At 45.6% G+C, this 11,641-nt stretch overlaps 1 protein-coding gene across 1 annotated transcript; it reads left to right on the top strand.

Annotated features, from left to right (window-relative positions):
- The first annotated feature begins 33 nt into the window (after positions 1-33).
- RAB19 (RAB19, member RAS oncogene family) lies at positions 34-4,618 on the top strand. Its single transcript, XM_061444949.1, has 3 exons — positions 34-242; positions 1,279-1,462; positions 3,827-4,618. The coding sequence occupies exons 1-3, from the start codon at positions 48-50 to the stop codon at positions 4,090-4,092; spliced, it is 645 nt and encodes a 214-aa protein (XP_061300933.1). The 5' UTR covers positions 34-47; the 3' UTR covers positions 4,093-4,618.
- The last annotated feature ends 7,023 nt before the right edge of the window (positions 4,619-11,641 follow it).

Here is an 11,641-nt window from a genome sequence, read left to right as displayed (position 1 = left end):
GCTGGGGTCCTTCTCATTGCCGCACCTCGGCCCGCCCGGCAGCCGCGATGCCTTTCCCCAGCTCCAGCGCGGACGATGCCTTCGACTACCTCTTCAAGATCATCCTGATCGGGGACTCTAACGTGGGGAAGACGTGCGTGGTGCACCGCTTCAAGACGGGGCAGTTCAACGAGAAGCAGCAGAACACCATCGGCGTAGACTTCACCGTGCGCTCCATGGACATCGACGGCAAGAAAGTGAAGGTGAGGGGCTGGGGGGACTGCAGCACTTCCCGCCCGGCCCCACTGAAGGCAGTAGCAAGAGCTGGGTTTCATGCTGGCCAGGGGTGCTTCCGGGGGGATCTTTTCCCGTGGGAGGATCCCCTGGGGGAGGCAGTCACACTGACTCGGTACACTCACCCTAAGCTGGTACATACTCACTCTTGCGGCTTTTCTGGATCTGTCTTTGGAGAGGGCTCATGCTTTGCCTCTATGGAGATAGTTTTTTGAAAGCCAGCTCTGGTTTGAAGGGAGTGTCTCTTCCTTCACTCGGAAATCATAGACTGGTTTGGGTTGGAAAGGACCTTAAAGCTTATCCAGTTCCAACCCCCCTGCCATGGGCAGGGACTCCTTTCACTAGACCAGGTTGCTCCAAGCCCCGTCCAACCTGGCCTTGAGCGCTTCCAAGGGCAGCCACAGCTCCTCTCAGCCTGTCTTCATGGGAGAGGTGCGCCCACACTCTGAGCACCTTCAGTGGCCCTCCTCTGGACTGGGACACTGAGGAGGGAAACCCCTCTACTTTGCAAAGCTCTGCTTTGGAGTGTACTTGATTTGACGGAAGATGAAGACTTGTAAGACAAACACCAGAAGAATTTGTTATCTACAACTTGCCTCTATGTGCGGATGAGAATTCAGATGCCTGCCCTTTATATGGCTTTGTTCTGCCCAGCCCTGCATCAGAGCTTCTTAGCTTTTCTTCCTTGCCTATTATAAGGCTGTAACACTCTGTATCTTTTAGTACAGTTGTTGAAACTGAGTTTCTTGGTCTCTTTACAAAGTTGAGTTTGCAAAAGCTTGCAGCTTTCCCTTTGGTCTGGTTGGATCGTCTTTACAGGCATGTAAATGTCTCTTCATTGTAGAGATGTAGAGAGTGCGAAGTCACTACTGTGGTGTAATGGAGTGAGCTGGGACAGGTCTAGCTGCCTTCTAGACAAGGGGTTTCCAAAGCATAGCTAGTGATGGCAGACACCAAGGAAGCAGTATTCACTTGTCTTTACAACTATCACCCTTTCTCTTACAGATCCAAGTGTGGGACACAGCTGGTCAAGAACGCTTCCGGACAATAACCCAGTCTTATTACAGGAGTGCCCATGGGGCCATCCTTGCCTATGACCTTACTAGGAGGTCCACATTTGAATCCATTCCTCACTGGATTCATGAAATTGAAAAATATGGTGCTGCAAACTTGGTCATGATGTTAATTGGTAGGAATCTAATTGTAGATATTACATTATGTAGTTTTTAATATGTGTGTAAAATCCGCCTCGCTTTTCCTCCACTACTTGAAGCCTCTATAAACTACGCATTAAAGAAGAATGCAGTTTTGATTAAAAGAGATCAGAAAGTGTATCAGTTTGTCCTGAGCTTAAAGAAAATGAGGAAAGTCACAGCAGGACCAAGCTCATAGTACAGTGAAACCTTTTTCCTTGTTTCTTTCTTGCTGGAATAATACAACAAGCTTGCTAATCTAGCAAGCAAGGACAACTCTGAGGTTGAATTAGGTTGAATTTAGGTTGGAGTTGCAGTGAGCTTTACCCTATGCTCCTGATGTGCAGGAATTTAGCAGCTCAATAATTCAGGAAGGGGAATGCACAGAGCAACACAACTCCTAGTTCTCATCTTTCCTCTGTTCTTTTGATAAGCCTGCGCATTGGTCTGTAATGGGACTCTGATCAGGTAAGACAGTAGACTGGGGACATGGCTTTTGCAGAGCATGAAGTAGTCTGCTTGCATTGCTCCTCCTTGTTTCCTCCACTATATTCAGGAAGCTCTGCCCCTTCAGGAAAGGAGTGGGTAGGAGCTGCTGGGAATGGAGCTTGTAGGAAGCAGCGTGGTTCTTTCCCTTTGTGTTTCAAGTTGTTATTGCTCTTCCCTCCCCATGGAAGAAGCTGCAAGTGAGAGAACCGGTGTAGTAAAATGACAGAACCTTTATTTACATTCCCCTGCTTCTGCCTGTTCTGCTGTGGCACTGTGCCGAGAGCAGCACGCGCAGCCACAGCAGCCCAAACCAGCTTTTGGAGACAGGCAGCCGAGCCCCGCAGCACAGCTGGCATGGGTCCTAAGCATCTGCTTGTGCTCCTTGCAGATTACTGTGCTGTGGTAGTTCTTCCTGTTCTTCCTCTGCAAAAACAAACAACAAACCCTGACCTGCATGTAACCACAGTGCTTGGAATGAGTCAAGAGGTGTTGGTGGGGGAATAAATAACTTTGGTAGGGCTTTTCTAACTCTTCTCATTAAGCTGAAGAGTAAGACCTACCTGTGTGTATTGTGAGGATTGACGGTGGTAGGATTTGTTATTTTTCTTTTAAGAAAGAAGGTCTGAAGTTGGTAAAAATGAAGCTTTTTAACAAGGATCCAGCTTGGTGCTTTCTTCCAGAGCTGGTGCTTTACTTACTGTGGCAGGAAGTCTTTGTATGTTTCATTACACACAGTCATGTTGTACACCTTTCTAGCATGAGGTTAACTTTCTAGCATGAAGTCCAACTTTCCCATCTGGAACTGAAGGAGGAAAGGAGGTTGGGAATCTTTTTAAGAAGGCAAATAACCCTCAAGCAAGATGTGTTTTTTGGGGTGGGTTGATGTTTTGGTTTCTTTTCCTTTTAGAAAAACAAAGGGACTTAATGGGAAGGGAGTTGGCTTATATTCAAATTCAAGATTTGAATTTGATGAAGGGTTGTCTTGAAACTGTGAATGTAGACTTCAGCCAGGTACTGCATGTACCAGAACTGATGATAATTTCATATGTGCTGCAGCTGCTTAAATAGGCAAAGGTATTTTATCTGAGGTGTTTCATGACCTCTGACGGATTTGAACTGCTTCAAGTGAAAGTTAAATTTAGACATGTGGAAACTTAGTAAGTATATATTTTAAGCATTATGGTGGCTGGTGTGAATGCTTGTCTTTTTTGACATAATCCATGGCTGATGTGTATAAACAGGTCATGTTAAAATCTGATTAAGTTAGCCAGGCTCTTTCTGGAGTTTAGTGGGGCTTTCTGGGGGGAGGAGATCTGCTTTAGGCTAACAACATTGCAGATCTTCGGAGCTGAGCACCCACCTTGAGATGAATTAGGGTGGCTTGACAATAGCATAACACATGCGGCTTCCACTGAAGGTTGAGCGAGGAATAAACCTTCATGCAAAATTGCTTTGGTTTGCTGTGTACAATCACAGCTTTGGTTTGCTGTGTACACATTGCTGTGTACAAGATTTCTATATTTTTTAGTATCTAAGTTAAAAGCTACTTAATGTTTAAGAACACTAGGGGATAGGGACCAAAAGTTGCTTCCAAATAATCCTCTGGCATCACTGCCTACAGCAAGTAAGTAGATAAACACAGGGGTTTAGGTTTTGTTTGGATTTTAACTTATTTGCTAGCTGCAGTTTTGATCCACATTCTGTTTGTGGCTTACATCTTGGTTGTTGGTTGTTTTGTTGAGTTTTTTTTGCAGTAACTTCCATTCTTAACGTAAATCTATTGCTTAACAAAACTGAATTAATTTATTGCATTTAAAGATTAATTTGTTGAGAAACTAAGTTATTGAATTATGTATTTTCCTTCTTTTAAGGGAACAAATCGGATTCACTGGATAAGCGCCAAGTCCTGTTTGAAGATGCCTGCACACTGGCGGAGAAGCATGGGCTCTTAGCTGTGCTGGAGACATCGGCTAAAGAAGCTCAAAACATAGAGGAGGTGTTCATGCTAATGGCCAAGGAGCTAATAGCCCGTAATACCTTACAGCTTCATGGAGAGAACCCTCCAAACAGCATCTATCTAGATTCCAGGCCAGTGATTGCCAGTCCAAGTGTGGAGAAGAGCCAGTGCCCGTGTTGAAGAGAGATTTCAGAAAGAACTTGGAAGTCATCATTCTTCTGAGGCTGTTTGATTTCACTTTACTCAAGTGATGAGAGCGTGCTATGTGGCCTTGAGCCATCTCTCTTGATATCTCTACTTTGCAATTTAGCTGGTGAGCATCTTCAGAGATTGTTTCTGTTGGTAGCACAGGCTGCTTTGAACATGGCAGCTGATACTTTAACACAATCTTCTGAGCTGGGAGGACTCAGGGAGCTGTCAGCCCTTGCCTTAACCAAAGAGAACTGTAGAAATTACTGCCTTCTATTATCTCCTTAAGTGATGCTTCTGGCTGTGTCAGAAGATAAGTTTGCACCAGAGCTCTGTTTGATTTGACCCTTTTAAGCTATGTTGTTTGTTCTAGTGCAAGCACTTTACTTTTTGCTGGTAGCTTTAAAAAGCCTGACGTGCTTGGACAGCGCTAACCCACTGCTGCTTAAACTTTCATTTAGGGGCAGTTCTGATGTCAGGCATGTAACCACCCATCCCCAGGAACTGAGTTATATCTGTGTTGTCACCAGACAAACCTGGAAACATCCCTGGGGTTTCACAGCAGGCAGTGTGTTAGAAGAGGGTCCCAACCCTCTTCCTGGGGTGAGAAGAGCTGGTTTTTGTATTGCTCTGTAAGTACTGATTCCAGTAATGATCTCTGACCTGCTACATAGTCTTGCTAGGAGTAGTGAAGCTTCCAAGGCACTGGTAATGGCCTAAATCAATGCTGGGGTGAAAGGAATTCCCCCCCCATGCACACCCTGTCTTGCTCTTGATGTGCTGATTTTAATCAAAAGCCGCCTGTAGTTTGCATGGTGGGCCAATGGCAGCTTGAGAGTATACCTGTAGATTTTCAAGGCAGTGTGAAGAAAGGTTTCAAGCTTCTGTAAAACTCAGCAAGAGGTGTAAGATGGTTTGATTATAGAATCTCACCTCAGAGCAGCAAGGGAATGGTATGGGGTATACCAGAAGGTTACCCCCAGGCAAGTGCGTAGGCTACTGCTATGGAGACGAAATATCCTGGTAGCAATAGAAGGGTTTGTATTGCTTCTCCCAAATGCAAGCTCTGCTATTGGAGACTAATTTCTGTGTACCAGAACTGAAGGAAGGGTTTGTGGTTGTAGTTTGGTTGGTTTTTGTTTGGGCTTGGTTTGTTTTATTTCTCCTCGAAAATGGAAACAAAGAAAGGGAGGGAAGAAATATTATGCAGATATTTTTGACTGCAGTCCACGTGTACCAAAGTGTGCCACTTAGTTACTGTTAAGTTATGAAGTGGAACTCAAACTCTGTAATGATAAAACACAGCCTGGGTTACAGGCAAAGAAGCCCGGGGAAGGCTGGTATGCTGCTGGCTTACCAGATGGCAGCCTACCCATGTTTCACAAGTTCTTGAGAAATAAGGGAAAAACATGTAGAAAGTATTTCTGGAAAATCTTGTCTGAGAAGCACAAAAAATAAAGCAGAATGAGTCATTGATTTATAGTCTAGTATTATTAATGCTTGCTCTGGCCAGGTTCTTTGCCATCACTTGCAAAGAGCAAGGGTTAATGCAGCTATGTGTAAACCAGTGGGGTGGTCTTCGGTGTTAGCCTTTAAGCCTTTTGCTATAGCCTGGTGTGGCAAAAGCATCTTCAGCATCTTCTTTCTGATGTTCAAAATCTTCATTTGATCTTGATTTGTGTTGTGTTTCAGTTCACATATTTAACAGTTAACACCATAACTTTTCAAAATAGCTGAAGGAGTAGCAATACAGTTTCCATGCAACCAGTTTTGCCTCCTTTTGGCACTATGAAGATGGCTGAATGCAAATTTAATATTCTTGTGTGTTTAAAATCCAAACTAGTGCTGGTAGTAGTCTGTAATGTAGTATTTTTATTTTTTCTTTTCTTTTAGTATCCACACTTACACTGCTAGCAAACTTTGTATTTCAGATATACCAACAAATACTAATCTTCTAGGAGAGCTTAATAGAAAAGCACTGTGTTCATCTCCAGTTGCCTTTCATTAGCCACGAATTAGAGGATCTTGCCACCAGAGTATTAATCAGGTTTACTGCCTGGGAGACTGCTGTATGAAGTTATGCTGCTTACCCTCAGTATGGAGACTTCTGCAGGCTAATGCTTTCTTAACTGCCCAACACTGCCAAGTGACAGGGAGCTACTTGCAAGTAAGTTTTTCCTTGGCACACAGCTCTGCAACATGGGATCAGGGAGAACAGCCTTGTGAATGTGCCCTGAGCTGCACTGCTCCTTTCCCTTTAGCAGGTGCAATAGGCTTCTCAATGTTCTTTCAAGAAACTAGACTTGAAAACCTACCTGTTGTGCAACTAAAACAGGAGTGTGACCTATCTTGGCTAGCTCTGACATCTTTCACAAGCCCTGTATACAGTACAGTGTATGGTTTCTATAGGGTCAGTTTTTGAGCTGCCCTGGAGTCACAGAATCATAGAACAGTTAGGGTTGGAAAGGACCTTAAGATCGTAAAGTTCCAACCCCCCTGCCATGGGCAGGGACACCTCACACTAAACCATGTCACCCAAGGCTCTGTCCAACCTGGCCTTGAAATCCGTCAGGGATGGAGCATTCACAGCTTCCCTGGGAAACCTATTCCAGTGCCTCACCACCCTTACAGAAAAGAATTTCCTCCTTATATCCAATCTAAACTTCCCCTGTTTAAGTTTTAACCCGTTACCCCTTGTCCTGTCACTACAGTTCCTAATGAAGAGTCCCTCCTCAGCATCCCTATAGGCCCCCTTCAGATACTGGAAGGCTGCTATGAGGTCTCCACGCAGCCTTCTCTTCTCCAGGCTGAACAGCCCCAACTTTCTCAGCCTGTCTTCATACGGGAGGTGCTCCAGTCCCCTGATCATCCTCGTGGCCCTCCTCTGGACTTGTTCCAACAGTTCCATGTCCTTTTTATGTTGAGGACACCAGAACTGCACACAATACTCCAGGTGAGGTCTCACGAGAGCAGAGTAGAGGGGCAGGATCCTCCTTTGACCTGCTGGTCACGCTCCTTTTGATGCAGCCCAGGATACAGTTGGCTTTTCTGGGCTGTGAGCAAACACTGCCAGCTCATGTTAAGCTTCCCATCGAGTCACTGAAGAGCGAGCTGCAGCACTTGCTAACAAGAAGGTTCTTTAGAGTGTATGTTAGTAAACAGTATTATTCATGGTGTAACACATAAAGTAATAAACTTTTTTCTTTTTAATCCCTTAATTACAGCATGTTATTCTAGACTGTATGATAACAAGCACAGTGTAAATGCTGCATTTGTGCCTTTCCCCACTGCAGAGCAGATGGAAGCATGCAGCTATGACAATGCAAGTAGCATTAACTGCTTATATTAACATTTTGTTCTCCCAGCACCATATGCAAATTCACTTGTATCAAGTGTAACTTAGAATCACAGAACGGTTTGGGTTGGAAGGGACCTTAAAGCTCATCCAGTTCCAAACCCCTGCTGTGGGCAGGGACACCTTTCACTAGACCAGCTTGCTCCAAGGCCCACCCACCTGGCCTTGAACACTGCCAGGGATGGGGCAGCCTCAGCTTCTCTGGGCTACCTGTGCCAGCACCTCACCACCCTCACAGGGAAGAACTGCTTCCCAGTCCAGTATTGGATCTAAATCTCCCGTTTTCAGCCTAAAGCCATTACCCCTTGTCCTGTCACTACATGCCCTTGTTAAAAGTCCTCCAGATTTCTTGTAGGCCCCCTTTAAGTACTGGGGGCTGCTCTAAGGTCTCCCCTGAGCTTTCTCTCCTGGCTGAACAACCCTATCTCTCAGCCTGTCTCCATATGAGAGGTGATCCAGCCCTCTGAGCATCTTGGTGGCCCTCCTCTGGACTCAACCTGTTATCCTAAAAACCACTACTGCCCCACAGTTTTCAAAGCTGCACATCCAGCTTGAAGATGAGCTAATTTGTTAAGTTTTTATCTACTTAGAAGTATTTTACTTCTGTGTGTGACACATCACTTGCATGGATATTGCAGCCATGACAGATAAGACTGAAGCAGCAGCACTATCTGCATAACAGGGTAACAAAAGAAACCTACAAGTATATTAGAATGGAGTATACTGACACCTCCCAAAAGCTGATTGGCTTAAAAACATAGCTGCAACAAGGGGTGTGGAAGGCACATGGCACTGCCAACTTGGTCAAGCTTTCCTTCATACATACATCAGGCTCTTTGTAACAAAAGCTGAAGTTCTTATCTAATCATTCTAGTTAATGTTTAAAGTACATTTGGAAAGGAGACAAACAATTTTCAGGCCCTGAACAGAGAGAATGAGCTCTGTCTGGAGCCTCCTTTCATGAAGGAGATAGATACCTGAGCTTTTGGATATGGAACAGAAAGGGAAGCTTACCTCTGCCCGGTGAGTGTTCCAACTACAGCCCTGTTTAAAAGTGCCCCTTTCCCATCTGTGGGCTGCCAGAAGGCACATTTTCAGCTATCTCAGTTCCCAGAAGACCACACCTGGCTGCAGGCAGCAGGGCTTCAATACTCACTGTTCAGTGTACTGACTCTTGAAGCCATTTTCAAGCAAGTGCGTTACAGACTAGAACTACAGCAGGCAAAGCAGGGATATTGGAATCCTCTGACAGCAGTTTTGGGCAGGCCAAGAGCCCCCACTACTTAAAGAGTACTGCAAATTTCAGTAGGAACTTGGTTTGAGAGTTAGGGCTTTAAAATCTCTTACAGGGCTTTCTCTAGTGCTGCTATTCCAAGCCCAACCTTAACTCAGTTGCTGGCACAGGCACTGCCTGTGCAATCAAAAGCTGTTGCCAAACAGATGTTGACTCTGGCTTGATTGCAAGTTACATCATACCCATGGATAACAGCAACAGCAGCAAATTGGGGCAGTCTAGCGTATTGGCAACCACACATTTCCTTGTGACTGCTGTGTCCATTAACATCACTCCTTACTGCAGTTTTCACTGCCAAGTCTGTCTAGTTCTGCTTATGCGAAGCAAGGCTTCCTACTACACCTCAATGCCTCTCCAGTGCTGGCATCATGCTGGCATCAGAGGAAAACTGACTTTGTAGCAAAGCGATTGTTATTTCTCAATCCTAAGGGACTACATGTGAACTCCCTTCTGTCTTCAGCTGCTGCAGCATTAATAACTCCATCTATGCAAGTTTTGTTCTCCATGAGACACCTCATACCTCAGGGTATCCTCCAAGCAGAAATCTATTTTGTACCTGCTGTATCAGGGAAAGAGTCATTCTGTATTTCACTAAATGAACCAGGCTCCCCTCAGGAAGATCACAAAATCAAGAGCAAGCTGTGCTATCACCATCAGAACTAAAGTAGCAGAGGTGGCAAGAAGCATGCTTTGCTTCTATGATCACATTCAGACCAATCAGAATGGGCAGCAAACCCTCAGTTTGCACTTACCGCAAGCTGCAAGATTTTGTATCAAACCATACATGTATATTACTGCATCGGGAGCAAAGTCAAGGCACATAAAGGGAGAGTTTGTATCTTTTTCTAACCGTTTCTGGTTTTAAATTAAGATTTTGCTGGTGGGAGTTTATGGAGTCTGAATTCCTTTTTCATCTTGACACTACTCTCGTTGGCCTCTTCAATTTTTGTACCTTAGGTATTTGCTGAAAGAATACGCAGCACAGCCTAAGTCATCACCCTCTGGTTTTTTTACACTAAAAGTTTGCCTTAATGTGACTGAACTCATTCCTGCCCTTGCAGAGAAAAAACACAGCAGCCTACACATTACTCTTTTCAAAGGCCCTACTCTTCAGTCATTCCCATATGCAGGGATGGGAGTGGAAGGCTTAATGCAACAGCAAGCTTGGAAGCAGGCCTACCACCAGCAAGTTTCAAACTGGAAGTGACACACAGCAGGAGTGCTGCATGACAAGTGCACGCAGCTCTTCAGCTTACAGAACAAGAACCACAGCTCACTTGAAAGCAACAGAAACTACTTGCTATGATGCACATGACTACAGCAGTTGCCTTGCAGCTAGACAGAACAGCCACCGCCAAAGCAAATCACTTGTCTGCATGTCCTCAGACTCCCCTGTAACTCGTACAGAAGCAAGGCTGAGAAGAGCAGCACCCACCATGGTGCCACATGTACACCCATACAGGAAGCAAAGCATGCCCTTTATGACACCTCAGGAAGGAAAGATGACCCATGTGAGAAGTTCCTTACACTTTTTCTGTCTTAGTAGAACACATCTGTGTTAAACTTGTGTTGAAACTCTAGGCCCATCTGTCTCACCTCAGTGCCAGCCAAGGTCATGGTGCAGACCTCCTGGAAACTATGCTAAGGCATATGGAGAGTAAGAGGGGGATTAGTGACAGCCAATATGGTTTCACCAAGGGGAAACCATACCTGACAAACTTGGTGGCCTTCTATGGTGGGATCATGGCACTGTTGGATACGGGAGGAACAACTGACCTGGATTTGTGCAAAGCATTTGACAGTCCACACAACATCCTTGTCTCCAAGTTGGAGAGACATGGATTAGATGATGGACCACTCCATGGATAAGGAATTGGCTGGATGACTGCACTCAAAGAGTTGAGGTCAACAGCATGCTGTCCAAGTGCAGATCAGTGACAAGTAATGTTTTTCTGTCCCTCAGGGGTGGGCACTGGGATTAATTTTGTTCAACATCTTTGTCAGCAACATGGACAGTGGGATTTATGCACCTCCAGCAAGACTACCAATGACACAAGCTTTGTGGTGCGATCAACATGCTGGAGAAAGGGATGCCATCCAGGGGGAGCTCGACACAACTTGAGAGGTGGACAATGCCAACCTCATGAAGTTCAACAAGGCCAAGTGCAAGGTCCTGCACCTGGGTCAGAGCACTCCCAGGCACAAATACAGGTTGGGGAGAGAATGGATTGAGAGCAGCCCCAACAAGAAAGACTTGGGGATGTTGGTTGACGAGAAGCCCAACATGAGCCAGCTGCAATGTGCGCTCACAACCCAGAAACCAACCATGCACTGGGCTGCTCAACAGTGTAGCCAGCAGGTTAAAGCTGATTCTGCCCCTCTGCTCTTGTGAGACCCCACCTGCAGTCCTGCATTCAGCTCTGGGGCCCCCAACACAAGGACACAGACTTGCTTGAGCAAGTCCAGAGGAGGCCACAATGTTCAGAGAGCTGGTGCACCTCTGCTGTGGAGACAGGGCTGAGAGAGTTGGGCTTGTTCCTCCTGGAGGAGAGAAGGCTCTGGGGAAACCTTAGAGCAGCCTTCCAATACCTAAAGGGGCCTGCAAGAAAACTGAACACAGATATAGTTCTAGATTACATATTCAGAAGAAATTCTCTACTATGAGGGTCGTGAGACACTAGAACAGGTTGCCCAGAAAAGCTGTGGCTGCCCCATCCCTGGCAGTGTTCAAGGCCAGGTTAGATGGGGCTTTGAGCAACCTGGCCTAGTGGAAGGTGTCCTTGCCCATGGCAGGGGTTGGAACTGGATGATCTTTAAGGTCCTTTCCAACCCAAACCGTTCTATGATCCTATGAATGCAGCCTTCCGATGGGATGCTAACTTATGTCTGTT

This window comes from Pezoporus flaviventris, unplaced genomic scaffold (assembly GCF_033815535.1).
Source record: "Pezoporus flaviventris isolate CSIRO_AGI_PZ_B2104156 unplaced genomic scaffold, CSIRO_AGI_Pfla_v1 ptg000002l, whole genome shotgun sequence".
Taxonomy (NCBI): Eukaryota; Metazoa; Chordata; class Aves; order Psittaciformes; family Psittacidae; genus Pezoporus; species Pezoporus flaviventris.
Note: the sequence above shows the minus strand (reverse complement) of the source record. Positions and strands in the feature narration are given on the sequence as shown.

Excerpts from the sequence above, each read along its gene's own strand:
- RAB19 (XM_061444949.1), top strand. The coding sequence starts at position 48 with ATGCCTTTCCCCAGCTCCAGCGCGGACGATGCCTTCGACTACCTCTTC. Across the intron at positions 243-1,278 it reads TCGACGGCAAGAAAGTGAAG|ATCCAAGTGTGGGACACAGC; the intron begins GTGAGGGGCTGG and ends TTTCTCTTACAG. Across the intron at positions 1,463-3,826 it reads CTTGGTCATGATGTTAATTG|GGAACAAATCGGATTCACTG; the intron begins GTAGGAATCTAA and ends CCTTCTTTTAAG.